Consider the following 17,758-nt stretch of genomic DNA (forward strand, 5'->3'; position numbering starts at 1 on the left):
CTGTTGAGTGTGAAAACCCCCGCAGCGTTGCAGTTCTTGACACACTCAAACCGGTGCACCTGGCACCTACTACCATTTCCCATTCAAAGGCACTTAAATATTTTGTCTTGCCCATTCACCCTCTGAATGGCACACATACACAATCCATGTCTCAGTTGTCTCAAGGCTTTAAAATCCTTATTTAACCTGTCTCCTTCCCTTCATCTACACCAATTTGAAAGGGATTTAAATAGTTACATCAATAAGGGATCATAGCATTCACCTGGATTCACCTGGTTTCTGGGCTCCCGGATTAGCTGCATTGACCACGCCTCCCATTTTTACGCTGACGATACTCCCTGTTTATTATCTATGCATAGTCACTTTACCTCTACCTACAGTTGAAGTCAGAAGTTTACGTACACTTAGGTTGGAGTCATTAAATCTCATTTTTCAACAAATCCACAAATTTCTTGTTAACAAACTAGAGTTTTGGCAAGTCGGTTAGGACATCTACTTTGTGCATGACACAAGTCATTTTTCCAACAATTATTTACAGACAGATTATTTCACTTATAATTCACTATTTCACAATTCCAGTGGGTCAGAAGTTTATGTACACTAAGTTGACTGTGCCTTTAAACAGCTTGGAAAATTCCAGAAAATGATGTCATGGCTTTAGTAGCTTCTGATAGGCTAATTAACATCATGTGAGTCAATTGGAGATTTACCTGTGGATGTATTTCAAGGCCTACTTTCAAACTCAGTACCTCTTTGTTTGACATCATGGGAAAATCAAAAGAAATCAGGCAAGACCTCAGAAAAACAATTGTAGACCTCCACAAGTCTGATTCATCCTTGGGAGCAATTTCCAAACGCCTGAAGGTACCACGTTCATCTGTACAAACAATAGTACGCAAGTATAAACACCATGGGACCACGCAGCCGTCATACCGCTCAGGAAGGAGACGCATTCTGTCTCTTAGAGATGAACGTACTTTGGTGCAAAAAGTGCAAATCAATCCCAGAACAACAGCAAAGGACCTTGTGAAGATGCTGGAGGAAACAGGTACAAAAGTATCTATGTCCACAGTAAAACGAGTCGACATAACCTGAAAGTCCGCTCAGCAAGAAGAAGCCACTGCTCAAAAACCACCATAAAAAAAGCCAGACTACGGTTTGCACATGGGGACAAAGATCGTACTTTTTGGAGAAATGTCCTCTGGTCTGATGAAACAAAAATAGAACTGTTTGGCCATAATGACCATTGTTATGTTTAGAGGAAAAGGGGAGGCTTGCAAGCCGAAGAACACCATCCCAACCGTGAAGCACAGGGGTGGCAGCATCATATTGTGGGGGTGCTTTGCTGCAGGAGGGACTGGTGCACTTCACAAAATAGATGGCATCATGAGGGAGGAAAATTATGTAGATATATTGAAGCAACATCTCAAGACATCAGTCAGGAAGTTGAAGCTTGGTCGTGTAACTTTAGACCGTCCCCTCGCCCATACCCGGGAGCGAACCAGGGACCCTCTGCACACATCAATAACAGTCACCCACGAAGCATCGTTACCCATCGCTCCACAAAAGCCGTGGCTCTTGCAGAGCAAGGGGAACCACTACTTCAAGGTCTCAGAGCAAGTGACTTCACTGATTGAAACGCTATTTAGCGCACACCACCGCTAACTAAGCTAGCGTTTCACATCCGTTACAGTCGCAAATGGGTCTTCCAAATAAACAATGACTCCAAGCGTACTTCCAAAGTTGTGGCAAAATGGCCTAAGACAACAAAGTCAAGGTGGCCATCACAAAGCTCTGACCTCAATCCAATAGAAAATTTGTGGGCAGAACTGAAAAAGCATGTGTGAGCAAGGAGGCCTTCAAACCTGACTCAGGTACACCAGCTCTGTCAGGAGGAATGGGCCAAAATTCACCCAACTTATTGTGGGAAGCTTGTGGAAGGCTACCCAAAACGTTTGACCCAAGTTAAACAATTTAAAGGCAATGGTACCAAATACTAATTGAGTGTATGTAAACTTCTGACCCACTGGGAATGTGATGAAAGAAATAAAAGCTGAAATCACTCATTCTCTCTACTATTATTCTGACATTTCACATTCTTAAAATAAAGTGATGATCCTAACTGACCTAAGACAGGGCATTTTTACTAGGATTAAATGTCAGGAATTGTGAAAAACTGAGTTTAAATGTATTTGGCCAAGGTGTGTGTAAACTTCCGCCTTCAACTGTATATGTACTGTACATATTACCTCAATTATCTCAACTAACCTGGCCCCCGCACATTGACTCTGTACCGGTACCCCCTGTATAATTCCTCGCTACTGTTATTTTATTGTTTCTCCTTAATTACTTGTTTATTTTCTTTTTTCTTTCTTTTTCTTTCTTTTTTCTTTCTTTCTTTCTTTTTTACTTCAGTTTATTTTAGTAAATACTTTCTTAACACTTCTTTTTCTGAACTCAATAGTTGGTTAAGGGCTTTTCACTGTAAGGTCTACACCTGTTGTATTCGGCACATGTGACAAATACAATTTGATTTGACTTGATTCACCCGGTCAGTCTGTGTCATGGAAAGAGCAGATGTCCTTAATGTTTTGTACACAGTGTATTGCTTCCTGTTCTTCAATCAAAAGCTCATAGTGACATCATGCTTTCCCAACATACTCACCTGCATGTAGGGGGAGGATGCGGGGCCCTGGTGGAGGCGGCATGGGCATGCTGCCGTCCGAGGGGGTCCTGCGGTGCCCTAGGGTTTGGGCGCGGGGGCGTATCGCCCCATCAGAGGGGGTGCGTCTGTGCCCCCTGTTCATGGTTGCAGACACGTGGGTGGGCGTGAGGGACTGGTTGGGCTCCCTCTTGAAGCTCTCTGCCCTCAGATCCAGGAGGGGGTTAAGGGCGGGGACAGGGGTCGCCATGGGGAGGGAGGCGCCCACTCCGGGGGTCAACGCCAAGTCCTCAAGGTCCGAGGGAAGGAGGGATTTGGTGGAGTTGCAGTCTGAGAGGGAGGAGAGGGAGAGGAGGGTGACGGAGGGAGAGGGGTCCGTGCAGGGGAGAGTAGAGTCGCGGCGGCGGGACAGCGAGAGGGACAGGGCGCGGCTCGGAGGAGAGGTGCTGCGGCGGAAGCGACCCGTTCGCTGGAAAATGCTGTCCTTTTTCTTGCGCTGCTCCTCTCTAAGGTCCTGCTCGTCCTGTTGGACCTAGACACACACACATGGAAACTGGTCAGTTCTTCTACTGTACAATCTACTGTTGTATAATGTCAACTGACACGCATACCAGACCTTGTCAACTCCCAGGTGTAGAGTATAAACCATTATTCCATGTATTAAGATAGTCTCTACAGCAGGTGGCAGGATTGACTTGTTTTATTGCCATGGTTTGGGTCATTTTGTCCATCTGAGTGTCACAGACCCTTTTCCTGCTACTCCCTCCCTCCCTCCCTCCCTCCCTCCGTTACCTGTAGTCTCCCCAACTGTAGCAGGTCCAGCCCCAGACCTACGGAGGCCAGTATTGAGGCACAGCCCAGTAGCAGCAGGTCGCTCTTCTTCCTCTGGCTGCACCGCCGCAGAGAGTCCTGGTAACCCATCCCGCTCCCTAGCCCAGCAGGCCCCAGCCCGGGCCCCAGCCCGCCACACGGGGGGCCTCCCTCGTCCACAGACCCGTTACTGCTGGTCTCTGGGGGCATCAGAGACCCGGGCGACTCCTCCAACTCACAGTGCTCCTCTGTCAGAGAGAGAGCGAGGGAGAAAGAGAGAGAAAGAGAGAGATAAGAAAGTGTGAGAGGGAGAACAAGGCGTTTCAATCAATCAAGAGTCTAACTGATTTTGTATCCATAGTATGTTTTACAATCTCTTTTCTGTTGCAGAAATAGTGATAAACGCAGAGACTCACCCATTTCATTGAGGCTGGAGAAGCCAGCGGTCATGGGGGCGTGTTTTGGAGACTTGCCCAGATTCGGGGCACTAGAGGACCACACCTTGCATCCGTCGCCTAGCGACTTCAACCTGCAAGACGAAAGAAGATTGGGTCAATACTGTTTACTGATACCATACACCAAACACTCGCCAGAATAATGTTCAGAGATTATTCGAATATGCAAATGCAAAAATCATAAAGTTTAGCAGGCAAGTAGGAGAAAGAGGCTAACAAGGGGCTGTTTTTGGACCATGACTGTTACCTGTCCTCTCCGCCCAGTCTCTCTCTCTGGAGGGTGGAGCTGGGGCCCCAGGTGCGTCCCTTCTTTTTGCTAGCTGCCAGGTCCTCCTTCTTACACACGGCACTGCGGCCCCATGTCTTACTGCCATCACTGGGTGTCACTGAGGGCCACAGTGACACAGGTGTTGTCGTTATAACACAGCAAATCAAATTCCTGATGTGCAGTGAGCGTAACAAAATGTAGTCACTTGCACACAAGATCCAGGGAGGGAATCCCCAATTTGGCATTATGTTGACACACTACCGTCCCTGACAATTGAATAATTGGTATTAACTTTTGGTGTGTCCTCTGTCCTCCAGTCCCCCTCAACCCCTGTCCCTGTCTTCCCCCCACAGATCAACTCACGTCGTATGGCCCTGAGGCGGGGTATGACCCCTGGGCTGGCTGGAGGTGTGGTGCTCTCACTGCCCTGGGGCTTCCTCTTATCCACGCTCGGAGACGCCTGCACTGTGATCTTATGCTCGAAACCTGTGTGCATACAAAACAGGGAGGAATTAGAGTCAAAGTTCCAAAAATGCTTGGTTTTACAGAAATCCTGGTTGGAAGATTCCCAGAATCAGGAGGGAATAAGCAAAAAAAAGCTGGGAATCCCTCAACTGGTATTTCTTGAAAACCTGTGGATTTTGGAAAAGTTACCAGAATTTTGCTATCCTAATAAGGATAGAAAGAAAAAATAATGATGCCCTATTCAAATAATAAGATAAATGTTTGGGTGCAATATCTGCCACCACCCACCAGAGGGCAGACTGATGCTGTTGCTGTCTCGGCCCAGTTTGAGCAGTCTGCTCTTTTTGAAGTGGCCCTTGCGCTTCTTGACCCTGGGCTTCTCCTGGTACATCTGGTGGATGATGATGTTGAGTTCACGCTCCACGATATCGATCTCTCTCTCAGCCAGCTCCTGCTCTCTCCTCTTCAGCTGCTCCTCCTGCTCCCTCTGCTCCTCGGCCGCACGAGCCAACGCCTCCTCCCAGGAACGCAACTCCTACAGGAGAGAAGAGGGGCATGTCAAGGAAAATGGGAGCATTTGGAACAAAAATGTAGATGTAATGTTACAGCAACATAACACCCTGTCGAAGAGCATCACATTGCCAAGGCAACAGCACTTTGCAACCTGCACTTTTGAGGGGGGTGTTGACAACATGCCCACGTGACCGTGTGGGCTCCTCTCACCTTCTCCTTGGCCCTGAGCTCGTCAAACATCTGCTGGATCTCCAGCCTCCAGTCCTCCTGCAGAGAGTGGAAGGACTCCAGGGGCATCTGAAACATGGCCGACTGTTCGATGGCCAGCAGTCGCATCAGGATATTAGTGAAGGACGGGCGACTGTGGGGGTTAGGGCTCCAGGACTCTGAGGATGGGGAGAGGAGGTTGAGTAAAAATAACTTTCATGTAAATTTCCAAACAACAAAGTACAGCGGTTGTCTTTTAGTTGTGCACGTCTCCCCTCTACCTCCACCACTGAACAGACCCCAGTGCTCTGTAGCACCACTTGCCCTCAGATCCCAGATAGACAGACAGATAATATTTCAAGTCGTTGGAATGGACAGAGGAAAAAGAAAGGAGAGAGGAGAGACAGGAGTAAACAGAGAGCAGACACAGTAGAGAGGGGTGACAAAGGAGAGATTAAAGGATGAACAGGGATAAGACGGAGGAGAGGGAGAGAGGGATGAAGAGAGAAAGAGCATTAGGGATGCATGGAAATAGTGGAAGAAGTGGAGCAAGAGACTATAAAATCACCAGTTTGCTGACTGGAAGGTGAACCTACTCTCACTCTGACCTCCAACAATAATAAACGTGAAACTGGGCTGACAGGAAGCCATCTTGGCTCTCATCAATAAGTGAAACTGGGCTGACAGGAAGCCATCTTGGCTCTCATCAATAAGTGAAACTGGGCTGACAGGCGACCATCTTGGTTCTAATCAATAAGTGAAACTGGGTTGACAGGCAATCATCTTTGCACGCGAACCTGGCCTGACAGGCAACCATCTTTGCTCTACTCCACAGGTGAAACTGGGCTGACAGGCAGCCATCTTGGTTCCTACCTGCCAGCAGGAGTGCGAAGGGCTCGGGACAGGTGGACGGTACGGGCAGGGTCAGTTTGTTCATGGCCACTCCGTACGCCACGGCCAGCGCATCTATCTCACGGTACGGAACCTCTCCTGTCAGCAGTTCCCATAGCAACACCCCGAAACTGAGGAGAGAGAGACAGGGGGGCACTTGTCACAGGCACTTGTCATGATTGTACAGGCTATTCATATATTAACTTAACACACCCTTTATGTTACCTACTATACATGGCGGATGTAAATTGACTCTGAGGGTATGAATAGTGGAAGTATTGAAAGAACAAGGACACTAGCTACTGACTGTGGGTGTTGCATCTGCACCATGCTGTGTGTACTACATGTCCCACAGTAACAAACAAAAAACAGTACAGTTTTACATGACAGAGTGTTGTACCTCCAGACGTCGCTGCTCTTGGAGAACAGGGAGAGTTTGATGACCTCGGGGGCCATCCAGGCGTAGGTGCCCGCCGCGCTCATCTTGGTGGTCTGGTGCCACTCCCGTGCCAGGCCAAAATCTGTGATCTTCAGGGTCCTGCCACCCAGATCCTCCCTCTCAATGGGCTCCAGGATCAGGACTGAGGAGAAAGGGGGAAGGAGAGGGGGGGAATAGGTGGAGAGAAGGGTGTGGGGAAAGAGCGATGGACAGAAGGGGGGAATAGGTGGAAAGAGGGGAGAGATAGTTTGAGTTTGTCATGCATACCACTAACTCTACTACTCTCCATCCTCCAACAGAGGCCCTTATCCAAAGCATAGCACACAGCGCACAGCACACAGCACACACCCCACCATCACATACATCGATAGTAGGTGTGGTTATTGACAAAAGCAATTCAGGTTAAGTGTGTGATTCAAGGGCAGTGCAACCTGGGGATTATCAGACAGTATATGACCCTAGTCATCTGGCCATATTCCTCTAATAGGCTATAGGCCACATCTGTCATCAACCTGTATTTTCCTCGGGTCTACACTCAACATGTAGCCCCATTGACAAAAGGTTTGGTCAGAGCAGTGTTCAGGTCTCTGCCTCACCGACATTATGCACTGTGCCCAGCACGTCCGTTCTGAGAATTTCCATACGATGTTGCAACCGTTTCAAAGTCTCTGGGTGACATAGGTGAGTTGGCTTTTCCTGTTGAACTCCCAGCATTGGCCTTTCTGCTCTCTCCTGTCCTCTCCTCTCCATGCACTTCCTCCTTCATTTCCGCATGAGGGCTGGCTATGGAAATATCTGGTGTACACAGTCCACAGTGCTGGGAGAGAGGAGGGGATTGTACTTGCTTATCTACAGGCGTATGCAAAGGGAGGCGGGGAGAGGCACGGCACACAGCTGAGTCTTTGTTTAAGCACACGCACACTCTCACACACACACACATAGACCTGGCTCACGTGAAACAGGTGTGCCACTGAGACTCATTATATGCCTACAGGCAGCTAATGTCCAAGCACACGCAATCAAAAGGTAATGTCAAGCACAGTACATGTAGTATATGTTGAGTCTTTAATTGATGAAGATTTCACCATATCATGGGCTTTTCTTAATCTCCCGATGCCGACCACTATTCATCAAATAGCATTCGGACATTTCCTTTTAGGTCAATCAACAATGTGCTGGGTTCAATGGCATGATAACATACTGTATACGGTGCCTTCAAGAAAGTACCCCTTGAGTTCCTCCACATGTTGTTGTGTTACAGCCTGTATTCAAAATTGATTAAATAGATTTTATTTCTCACCCAACTACACACAATATCCCATAATGGCAAAGTAAAAACATGTTTTTATAGACATTTTTGCTAATTTATTGAAAATGAAATATAGAAATATCTCATTTACATAAGTATTCACACCCTTGAGTCAATACTTTGCAGAAGCATCTTGGCAGCGATTACAGCTGTGAGTCTTTCTGGGTAAGTCTCGAAGAGCTTTCCACACGTGGAGTACGTAACATTGGCCCATGTTCTTTTCAAAAACCTTCAAGCTCTGTCAAATTGGTTGCTGCTCATTGCTAGACAACCATTTTTAGGTCTTGCCATAGATTTTCGAGTAGATTTAAGTCAAAACTGTAACCCGGGAACATTCACTGTCTTCTTGGTAGCAACTCCAGTGTAGATTTGGCCTTGTGTTTTAAGTTATTGTCCTGCTGAAAGGTGAATTCATCTCTTAGTGGAAATCAGACTGAACCAAGTTTTCCTCTAGAATTTTTGCCTGTGCTTAGCTCCAGTCTGTTTCTTTTTTATCCTGAAAACTCCTAAGTCCTTAACGATTACAAGCATACCCATAACATGATGCAGCCACCACCATGCTTTAAAAATATGGAGAGTGGTACTCAGCAATGTGTTGTTTTGGATTTGCCCTAAACACTGTATTCAGGACAAAAAGTTAATTGATTTGCTACATTTTTTGCAGCATTACTTTAGTTCCTTGTTGCAAACAGGATGCATGTTTTGGAATATTTTTTTATTATGCACAGGCTTCCTTCTTTTCACTGTTAATTAGGTTAGTATTGTGGATAGTTTTCTCCTATCACAGCTATTACACTCTGTAACTGTTTTAAAGTCACCATTGGCCTCATGGTGAAATCCCTGAGCGGTTTCCTTCCTCTCCGGCAACTGAGTTAGTAAGGACGCCTGTATCTTTGTGGTGACTGGGTGTATTGATACACCATCCAAAGTGTATTTAATAACTTAAACAATATTATTGCGCACAGAGTGAACACATGCAACTTATTATGTGACTTGTTAAGCACATTTTTAATCCTGAACTTATATAAACTTGCCATAACAAAGGTGTTGAATACTTAGTGACTTAAGACATATCAGCTTTTCATGTTTCCTTAACTAGAATAAACTTCTAAAATCCTAATTCCACTTTGACCCTTATGGGGTATGTGTGTATAGGCCAGGGACAAAAAAATATATATATTACAATTCAGACTGTAACACAACAAAATGTGGAAAGGTCAAAGGGTGTGAATACTTTCTGAAGGCACTGTACAGTATGTCACAAAAGGACTTGGGCAATAGTTGGCGGCTCATTTGGGAGAGCATTGCACTTGTAACGCCAGGGTTGTGGGTTTGATTCCCACAGGGGACCAGTAGGGGAAAATGTACGAACTCACTACTTTTAAGTTGCAAGAGATAAGAGAGTCTAAAATGGTAAATATCGCCTGTCTATTCGTCAACATGCACATTTGTGTTCGTGTGTGCATGTGTCTGTATGTTTCACATGTGTGTGTGTATAGCTTCCAACCAAGTCTAATCTGAGGGACAGGGAATAAGGGACGGCTGATGACAATGATAATAAGCCATTGTCGTCCCCCAGCTCTCTTTTTCTATTTCAATACCACTGTCTCTCTCTCTGTGAGGGACAGCTGTCTCCCCAGGGCTGGCTGGGCTCTGTGTGTGTGTGTGTGTGTGTGTGTGTGTGTGTGTGTGTGTGTGCGTCGGTGAGTGCCTGTGAAAGATGGAGAGAATAAAAGAGGCAGAGAGAGAGGGAGGCAGAGAGAGGCAGCGAGTGTGAGAGAGGCGTGAATGTTGTGCGTCTGTTTGCATGTGAAACTGAGGGTGTCTGTGTCCGTCAGAGTCCATGTGTGTGTTTGAGTTGACACTACTTTGACATTGGTGTTCGACTACAGTATGTGCGCTCCACGTAGCGGTGTGTGAATATGTTGGAGCGTGCGAGTGTTTGTGTCTGTGTATCTCACTGAGCTTGGGAGCGAAGAGAGGGAGAATGTGTACAGGTATCTGTGATCAAAGCAGAGCCACCTCTGCTCTCCACTAGCTCTCATGTTGTCACCATGTTTTCAGCTCCAGCGCAGCATTTCACAGTGTAACCACACTGATAACTTATACAAAATATTGAAATATTTACACATCTACTGTAGCTAAGCTTGAAAAACAACACATACATATTATTCACAAAGAGGTCAAGTATTCCCCTGCTGCATGGCATTAATGTTGACGTCAGTTACTGGCACTCAAAAAAACACGAAGTGCCATCAACATCAACGAAGTGCCATCGAGTTTCCATTACCTTCCTCCGCCACAGCCCAGACATAACCACCTCCTTGTTCTTTCCTTCGATCCCTCCATCCCCAGCCACTGGACCCTGACCCTCAAAGGAGAGCAGAGGAATGTTGTGAGTCACTCTTTACACAGAGGACAGATAAAGACTAACCGTGGAGACTTAACCTCAGGGACTAGTCTTTAAAGAGGCAATCTGCAATTTCTACATCCATTTTGCGATTTGCCACACCCATCATTTTGATTATTTTTATCCATAGCTCTGCCTATGATTTTGAGAGCGGTTACATTTCTCCAGCCCCATCCCTCAAATGTTTACCAAAACGGGTGTCCGCTTTGTTAAGGTTAGTCATGACAACAGGTTATGTTAAGTACAGGTGGCTGATACACATTGGAGGTGGAGGGGAGGGAGACAAGACTAAAACGCTTATTACTGTATATAATGCAGCGATCATATACATTTATATATGGGTAACTATTACTATCTCTGGTGTGAAATTTGGTTTCCACTCAGGTTATTGTCACACTCTGATCTGTTTCATCTGTCCTTGTAATTGTCTCCACCCCCCTCCAGGTGTCGCCCATGTTCCCCATTATCCCCTGTGTATTTATACCTGTGTTCTCTGTTTGTCCGTTGCCAGTTCATCTTGTTTTTCAGGTCAACCAGCGTTTTGTTCTCAGCTCCTGCTTTTCCCAGTCTCTCTTTTTCTCGCCCTCCTGGTTTTGACCATTGCCTGTCCTGACTCTGAGCCCACCTGCCTGACCACTCTGCCTGAGCCTGCCTGACGACCTGTACCTTTGCCCCACCTCTGGATTGTTGACCTCTGCCTACCCTGACCCTGAGCCTGCCTGCCATCCGGTACAGTTGCCCCACCTCTGGTTTACTGACTCCTGCCTGCCTTTACCTGTCTATTGCCTGCCCCTGTTGGAATATTAGACCACACCACGTCAATTCGACGTGTCTGCATCTGGGTCTTACCTTGATTCCTGATAGTTATGGATGTGTCACTGCAACCTTAAATGTCCTAAATAATGTCACCATTGCCATTGATTCGAAGCAATATTGTGCTGCTATTTTTATTGACTTGGTCAAAGCTATTGACTTGGCCAAGACCATTCCATTCTTGTGGGTCGGCTAAGGAGTATTGGTATCTCTGAGGGTCTTTGGCCTGGTTTGCTAACTACCTCTCTCAAAGAGTGCAGTGTGTCAAGACAGAACATCTGCTGTCTCAGCCACTGCCTGTCACCAAGGGAGTACGCCATGCTCTTCTCAATTTACATCAACAACATACACTAGATTACCAAAAATATGTGGAGACCTGCTCGTCGAACATCTCATTCCAAAATCATTGGTTCCCCCTTGCTGCTTTAACAGCCTCCACTCTTCTGGGAAGGCTTTCCAAGAGATGCTGTAACATTGCTGCGGGGACTTGCTTCCATTTAGCCACAAGAGCAATAGTGAGGTCGGGCACTGATGTTGGGCCATTAGGCCTGGCTTGCAGTCGGCGTTCCAATTCATCCCAAAGGTGTTCAATGGGGTTGAGGTCAGGGCTCTGTGCAGGCCATCCAAGTTATTCCGATCTCGACAAACCATTTCTGTATGGACCTCGCTTTGTGCAAAGTTGGAAGCACATAATCTTCTAGACTGTCGTTGTATGCTGTAGTGTTAAGATTTCCCTTCACTGGAACTAAGGGGCCGAGCCCGAACCATGAAAAACAGAACCAGACCATTATTCCTCCTCCACCAAACTTTACAGCTGGCACTATGCATTGGGGCAGAGAGCGTTCTCCTGGCATCTGCCAAACCCAGATTTGTCGATCGGACTGCCAGATGGAGAAGCGTGACTCGTCACTCCAGAGAACGCAACTTAGACTTGTGTGCGGCTGCTCGGCCATGGACATTACATTTTTACTCACTATGCTCTTCAGCACTCGGTGGTCCCGTTCTGTGAGCTTGTGTGGCCTACCACTACACGGCTGAGCCGTTGTTGCTCCTAGATGTTTCCAATGCACAATAACAGAACTTAGAGTTGACCGGGGCTGCTCTAGCACAGTAGAAATTGGACGAACTGACTTGTTGGAAAGTTAGCATCCTGTGACGGTGCAGCATTGAAAGTCACTGAGCTCTGCTGTAAGGCCATTCTACTGCCAATGTTCGTCTATGGAGCTTGTATGGCTGTGTGCTCGATTTTTATACACCTGTCAGCAGCCGGTCTGGCTGGAATAGCCAAATCCACTCATTTGAAGGGGTGTCCACATACTTTTGTGTAGTATAGTGTAGTTCAGGAAGGACTCAACATTAGGACCCCCACCCCCACTCCCCCACCCCAACTGGTGTGATTAATACCTCGGAGGGTTTATAGGTTTATAGTAGTCACATCAAAGAAGTACTAGGGAGTATGGCTAGATGGTACACTGTCCTTCTCTCAGCACATATCCAAGCTGCAAGCTAAGGTGAAATCTAGACTTGGTTTCCTCTATCGTAATCTCTCCTCTTTCACCCCAGCTGCCACACTAACCCTGATTCAGATGACCATCCTACCCATGCTAGATTACGGAGACGTAATTTAGAGAGAAGGCAGGTAAGGGTGCTCTCAAGCGGGTAGATGTTCTTTACCATTCGGCCATCAGATTTGCCACCAATGCTCCTTATAGGACACATCACTGCACTCTATACTCCTCTGTAAACTGTCTATCTCTGTATACCTGACAATAGACCCACTGGTTGTTGCTTATTTACAAAACCCTCTTAGGCATCACTCCCCCCTATCTGAGATATCTACTGCAGCCCTCCTCCTCCACATACAACCCTCATCCTCCTGTTCTGCCAGTCACATTCTGTTAAAGGTCCCCAAAGCCCACACATCCCTGGGTCGCTCCTCTTTTCAGTTCGCTGCAGCTCGCGACTGGAACGAGCTGCAAAAAACACTCGAACTGGACACTTTTATCTCCATCTCTACATTCGAGGACTCAATCATGGACACTCTTACTGACAGTTGTGGCTGATTTGCGTGATGTATTGTTGTCTCTACCTTCAAGCCCTTTGTGCTGTTGTCTGTGCCTAACAATGTTTGTACCATGTTGTGCCTCTGCCATGTTGTGTTGCTACTGTGTTGTTGTCATGTTGTGTTGCTACCATGCTGTGTTGTCATGTGTTGCTGCCACGTTGTGTTGTCGTCTTAGGTCTCTCTTTACGTAGTGTTGTGGTGTCTCTCTTGTCGTGATGTGTGTTTTGTCCTACATTTTTATTTTAATCCCAGCCCCTGTCCCCGCAGGATGCCTTTTGCCTCTTGGTAGGCCTTCATTGTAACTAAGAATTTGTTCCTTGTGGACTTTCCTAGTTAAATAACGGTTTAATAAAAACAAAACAAATTAAAGTATTTCTCTTAGTTAATCTCTCCCGCTCCCTCTTTCCTTCCTCTCAATCCCCCACCTCTCTCCCTCCGCCCCTCTCTCTCTCTCTACGCCTCTCACTCACCCCTTGTCATCTCCCTCTCTCTGTTTCTGTCCACAGAGGAACAGGTGTAGCCTGCAGGGTGGAACAGCTGTTGCCTCCAACGAATCAACCCCCCCGCTACACAAAGACCCCTGCACCCCGGCATCCCTCCCAGCCCACCACACACACAGACACCACTCTGATACCTGCTGGGTCTACTAGTCTAACAGGGCAGAGCACTATCCACCGCCGTCCTGCAGATTAAACAGCCCCTGCGATGAAGCTGCTCAGGCAGCGCGGCATGTTTAGACTGTTCTCCTCCTCCTCCTCCTCACTAGGGACAGGACCTTATGACTGGAGTGTGTTCTGCCTGCAATTGCCCACCGTTGAATTTCCAGACCGAAAAACATTCTTCAAGAAATAGGTTGCAAGATTTTCTCTACATGGTGGCAAGAGGGATTTCTGAGAAGAGGGTTTTGGGCTGGCTAAACGTTTAGGTGACAGACGTGGCTGTGAGCCAACCAGGTAGAATGATTGTCATGGCTGTGAGCCAATGTGAGATTGCAAAGGGCTCTATTATCCTTCTACTCCAATAGAGGTCTTTGATACAGTCACTACCCCCGCCCCTCAGGGCCAGTCTGTGGGACTCCGTTTCCACTTCACTACAGATCACAGCCCTGCCGACATATACCCACCAAACCATCCCCTACTCACCCCCTTATCTCCATCCCTCGCTCCCCCGTGCCCCCTCCCATGTCTGTCTGCCATTCCAGCTGTCGCCTGCCTAGGATCAACTCAATCTACCCACACTGGGGAGATGAGATGGAAAGAAAGAAAGAGAGAGAGAAAGAGAGAGAGAGCAAGAGAAGGAGAGAAAGAGAGAGAGCGATGGGTATGGGTATAGGGGGAGAGTAAAGGTGACCACATGCTTACCATCTGAAACAGTTTGTGCATAGAGTACCAGTCAAAAGTTTGGACACACCTACTCATTCAAGTGTTTGTATTTATTTGGACTATTTTCTACATTGTAGAATAATAGTGAAGACATCAAAACTATGAAATAACACGTATGGAATCATGTAGTAACCCAAAAAGGTGTTAAACAAATCAAACTACAGTTTATATTTCAGATTCTTCAAAGTAGCCACCCTTTGCCTTGACGACAGCATTGCACACTCTTTGCATTCTCTCAACCATTGAAGAATCCCTACTGTTGACTAATCGCTGACGAAGGGGCGTAGACTTCGGCGACTAAACTTCGGCTTGAAAAAAAACACGGGAAAAAAACCTTGCTGGAAACCAAAACGGACAAAAATGTCTAAAAATGGTGTCATAAAACATGCACAAACGGTTTCGGGTGGGACGTAAGCAGATGCCTTTAAGGGAGAGGGACAGAAGGAAGGGACAGAGAGTCTGAGGAGAAATGGGGGGGTGGAGATAAGAAGGAAGGGACAGAGAGTCTGAGGAGAAATGGGGGGGTGGAGATAAGAAGGAAGGAAGGAGACAAGGAAGAGAGAAAAATGACAAGAGAGAGACATTAATGAGGGCAAGGGCAGAGGGATGAGGATAAACTGGCAGACAAGGTGGCGGAGAAAGGAGGGCAAGGGCAAGATGGAGTGGAAAATGGAGCGAGATTGGTAGAGGATTAGTGGCATGACAAATAGAGAAGTGGAGTCGATGAAAAAACGAAGGGTGAAGGAGTGAAAGAGATGACTACGTTTTGTTTCATCGTGCTGGTAGGATATTTGGTAGGATATTCTTCATGTCTTGATGTCCATCTAGGTCTTTCTTTCTTTCGCACGTTCCTGTTCTGACACTCACCAAAGAGAAACCATACACCAGTCAAGAACACTAACCCATCTCACAAAACACTCCACTGGGATACAAGTACAGTATACAACACTGCTCTTAATTGTGCATGGCACCATAGCCGGCGCGTCCATGAAGCTAAGGGCAGCTTTCCCTAAAGTAAATTGAAATATTATATAGCCTTATATAGCCTAACTCCCGTCTATACAGAAATCAATTAAATCATTCAAATAGGCTACTAAAGCATGATTTGGCCTCAGAGGATCATTAGCTTCTGTTGTGGATTGTTTTTACATCTCATTGCCTACAGTCGGAAGGAAAGATAGCGTGCACAATTTGGGCAGCGTGCGAGGCAAATACAAAATCTACGATTGTTGAATTGCGACTGTCAGTGAAAAGTAGAGAGGCCCAGCCAAGCATATCGCAATATTTCAAAACACAATGGTGGAGAAACTATAGTTTGGAAAGGAAATGGCTGTTGCTGTAAAGAAGACAATGCAAATACTCGAATCTGTGTTATAGTTGATCAAAATTCTCAACTTAATTGAGCTAACAACAGTATATTATGTTATTGGTACCAGCTGAGAGCATCGGCCTTATCCCGGGTGGGTACACTGCGCATATTCATTCTTTATCATTGTTGGGTCGGTGTCAGGTTTGTTTTTGGACAATACCTTTTCTCCGGGCAGGAGACAATACTTGTCTCCCATTCTCATAGGCCTATTATATTGATCTGTTTGTCAGTGTCAACAGAGTAGCGTGGGCTACCATGTCATTTATCGTATTTAAGAAAAGGTTCTGCTAATGTCTCCAGTTTTATAACGTGAAATGTGTTTATAAAATACAATTTTAAAAAGTCCTGTGCAAATAAAGAAGAAACATATCTCATATAGCATATAGCCTTAGCCTACTCTATGCAATACTCGCTCAGCCATACACCGACCGGTCTTTTTTTGCGAACAGTGAGAGTTATGTTATTAGCCTTAAATGATGATTATCGAATCTACTCATTACATTGCGAATAGTAGGCTATCTTACGTGTTTAAATGCGATGATGCGTGGAATGCTTCATTGTAAAGGTGCATTTCTATGGTGAACATTTGCTTCCCCAAACTGGAAACACAAATGCCGGCCTATGTTTGATACTTTCCAGGAAGCCAATAAATAACATCAGCATAATGGATGCTGCACCCACAGTATCGCAGCCAGAATTGCTGCACTTTGCCTGCTTGGATATGGAGGTTGTACTGAATCTGCTCGCATGTCATCGATACCCCTGGTTGGCTCCATTCGTATTAACCAGAGGCCATTTGGGCTCTAATCCTGAGCCGTGCAGTTGCACAGTTTCACCCTGGAGGCATTCACTTTGTCTCCACACAAATGCAGCTGCCAAATTCATGTGACCAGGCAGCCTGGTTCTCATAAAGGGTTGAGGTATTAAGTGAGACTGCTTTCCCCCCAGTATGTGGAGCAGGACTGCAGGTTCACTATCGAGATTTGTAAAACTGGGTCATATTTCAATCCCCACCTCAAACATTTGGGAGTGAAATTGACATGGTTTTACCGAAGAAAAGACATCTCTTAGCATTTGGCCGATCCATTTGACCCTTTTTGTTCTGTCTATTCGAGACACAAACCGTCGACACCAGGAAATCCATCTAAATATTGCTGGACTGGGAGGCTAGTCTTAGATCCACCAGGCTCTGTAAAGCGAGCAGGTTCAACACACAAACACAGTCCAATGCTCATTTCACACAGTGACATTAGCCTTGATTTCTATAACAGCCCGTCTTTTTTCATACCTATTGTAGGTCGGCACGTAGTTCTAATTGTAGTTCTTTATCGTATCGTAGTATATCCCTGTGAAGCCGTGTATAACTGCATCATGGAGTCAGTGCAGCAGTCGTCCCCTGCTTATGACCCCATGACCTTTCCTGCAAAAATGCACACGGACACGTATCCAGGCCGGTAATACTATGTGATGTTCAGGGAAATCATAACACCTAGGATGTTAGCATTCTCCCTTGTTTTCAAAGAGCACGCCACAGTATAGCTCTCAGTGTGTCCTCTACTCTTCTGTGGTTGGTCAAGGAACCTGGCTCTGGGGGACACCCTGTGTGTCGCGCTGGTATAAAGGATTTGGAGACAGGCGCAGGAGTACACAATCGTTTTTTAAATTTATTTAAATACAGCCAAAAACAAACACGTATACAA

At 46.3% G+C, this 17,758-nt stretch overlaps 1 protein-coding gene across 1 annotated transcript in view; it reads right to left on the reverse strand.

The window, feature by feature from the left end:
* Positions 1-17,758, reverse strand: part of LOC112244698 (mitogen-activated protein kinase kinase kinase 10-like) — a 33,244-nt gene that overhangs the window by 4,008 nt on the left and 11,478 nt on the right. Inside the window, exons 3-11 of the mRNA XM_024412443.2 lie at positions 6,672-6,852; positions 6,254-6,402; positions 5,384-5,559; positions 4,949-5,195; positions 4,559-4,681; positions 4,175-4,313; positions 3,889-4,001; positions 3,455-3,720; positions 2,666-3,194 (exon numbers count right to left, since the gene is read on the reverse strand). Coding sequence (XP_024268211.2) covers positions 2,666-3,194; positions 3,455-3,720; positions 3,889-4,001; positions 4,175-4,313; positions 4,559-4,681; positions 4,949-5,195; positions 5,384-5,559; positions 6,254-6,402; positions 6,672-6,852 — 1,923 coding nt within the window. The remainder of the gene's footprint in view (positions 1-2,665; positions 3,195-3,454; positions 3,721-3,888; positions 4,002-4,174; positions 4,314-4,558; positions 4,682-4,948; positions 5,196-5,383; positions 5,560-6,253; positions 6,403-6,671; positions 6,853-17,758) is intronic.

The sequence above is a fragment of the Oncorhynchus tshawytscha genome, linkage group LG13 (genome assembly GCF_018296145.1).
Source record: "Oncorhynchus tshawytscha isolate Ot180627B linkage group LG13, Otsh_v2.0, whole genome shotgun sequence".
NCBI lineage: Eukaryota > Metazoa > Chordata > Actinopteri > Salmoniformes > Salmonidae > Oncorhynchus > Oncorhynchus tshawytscha.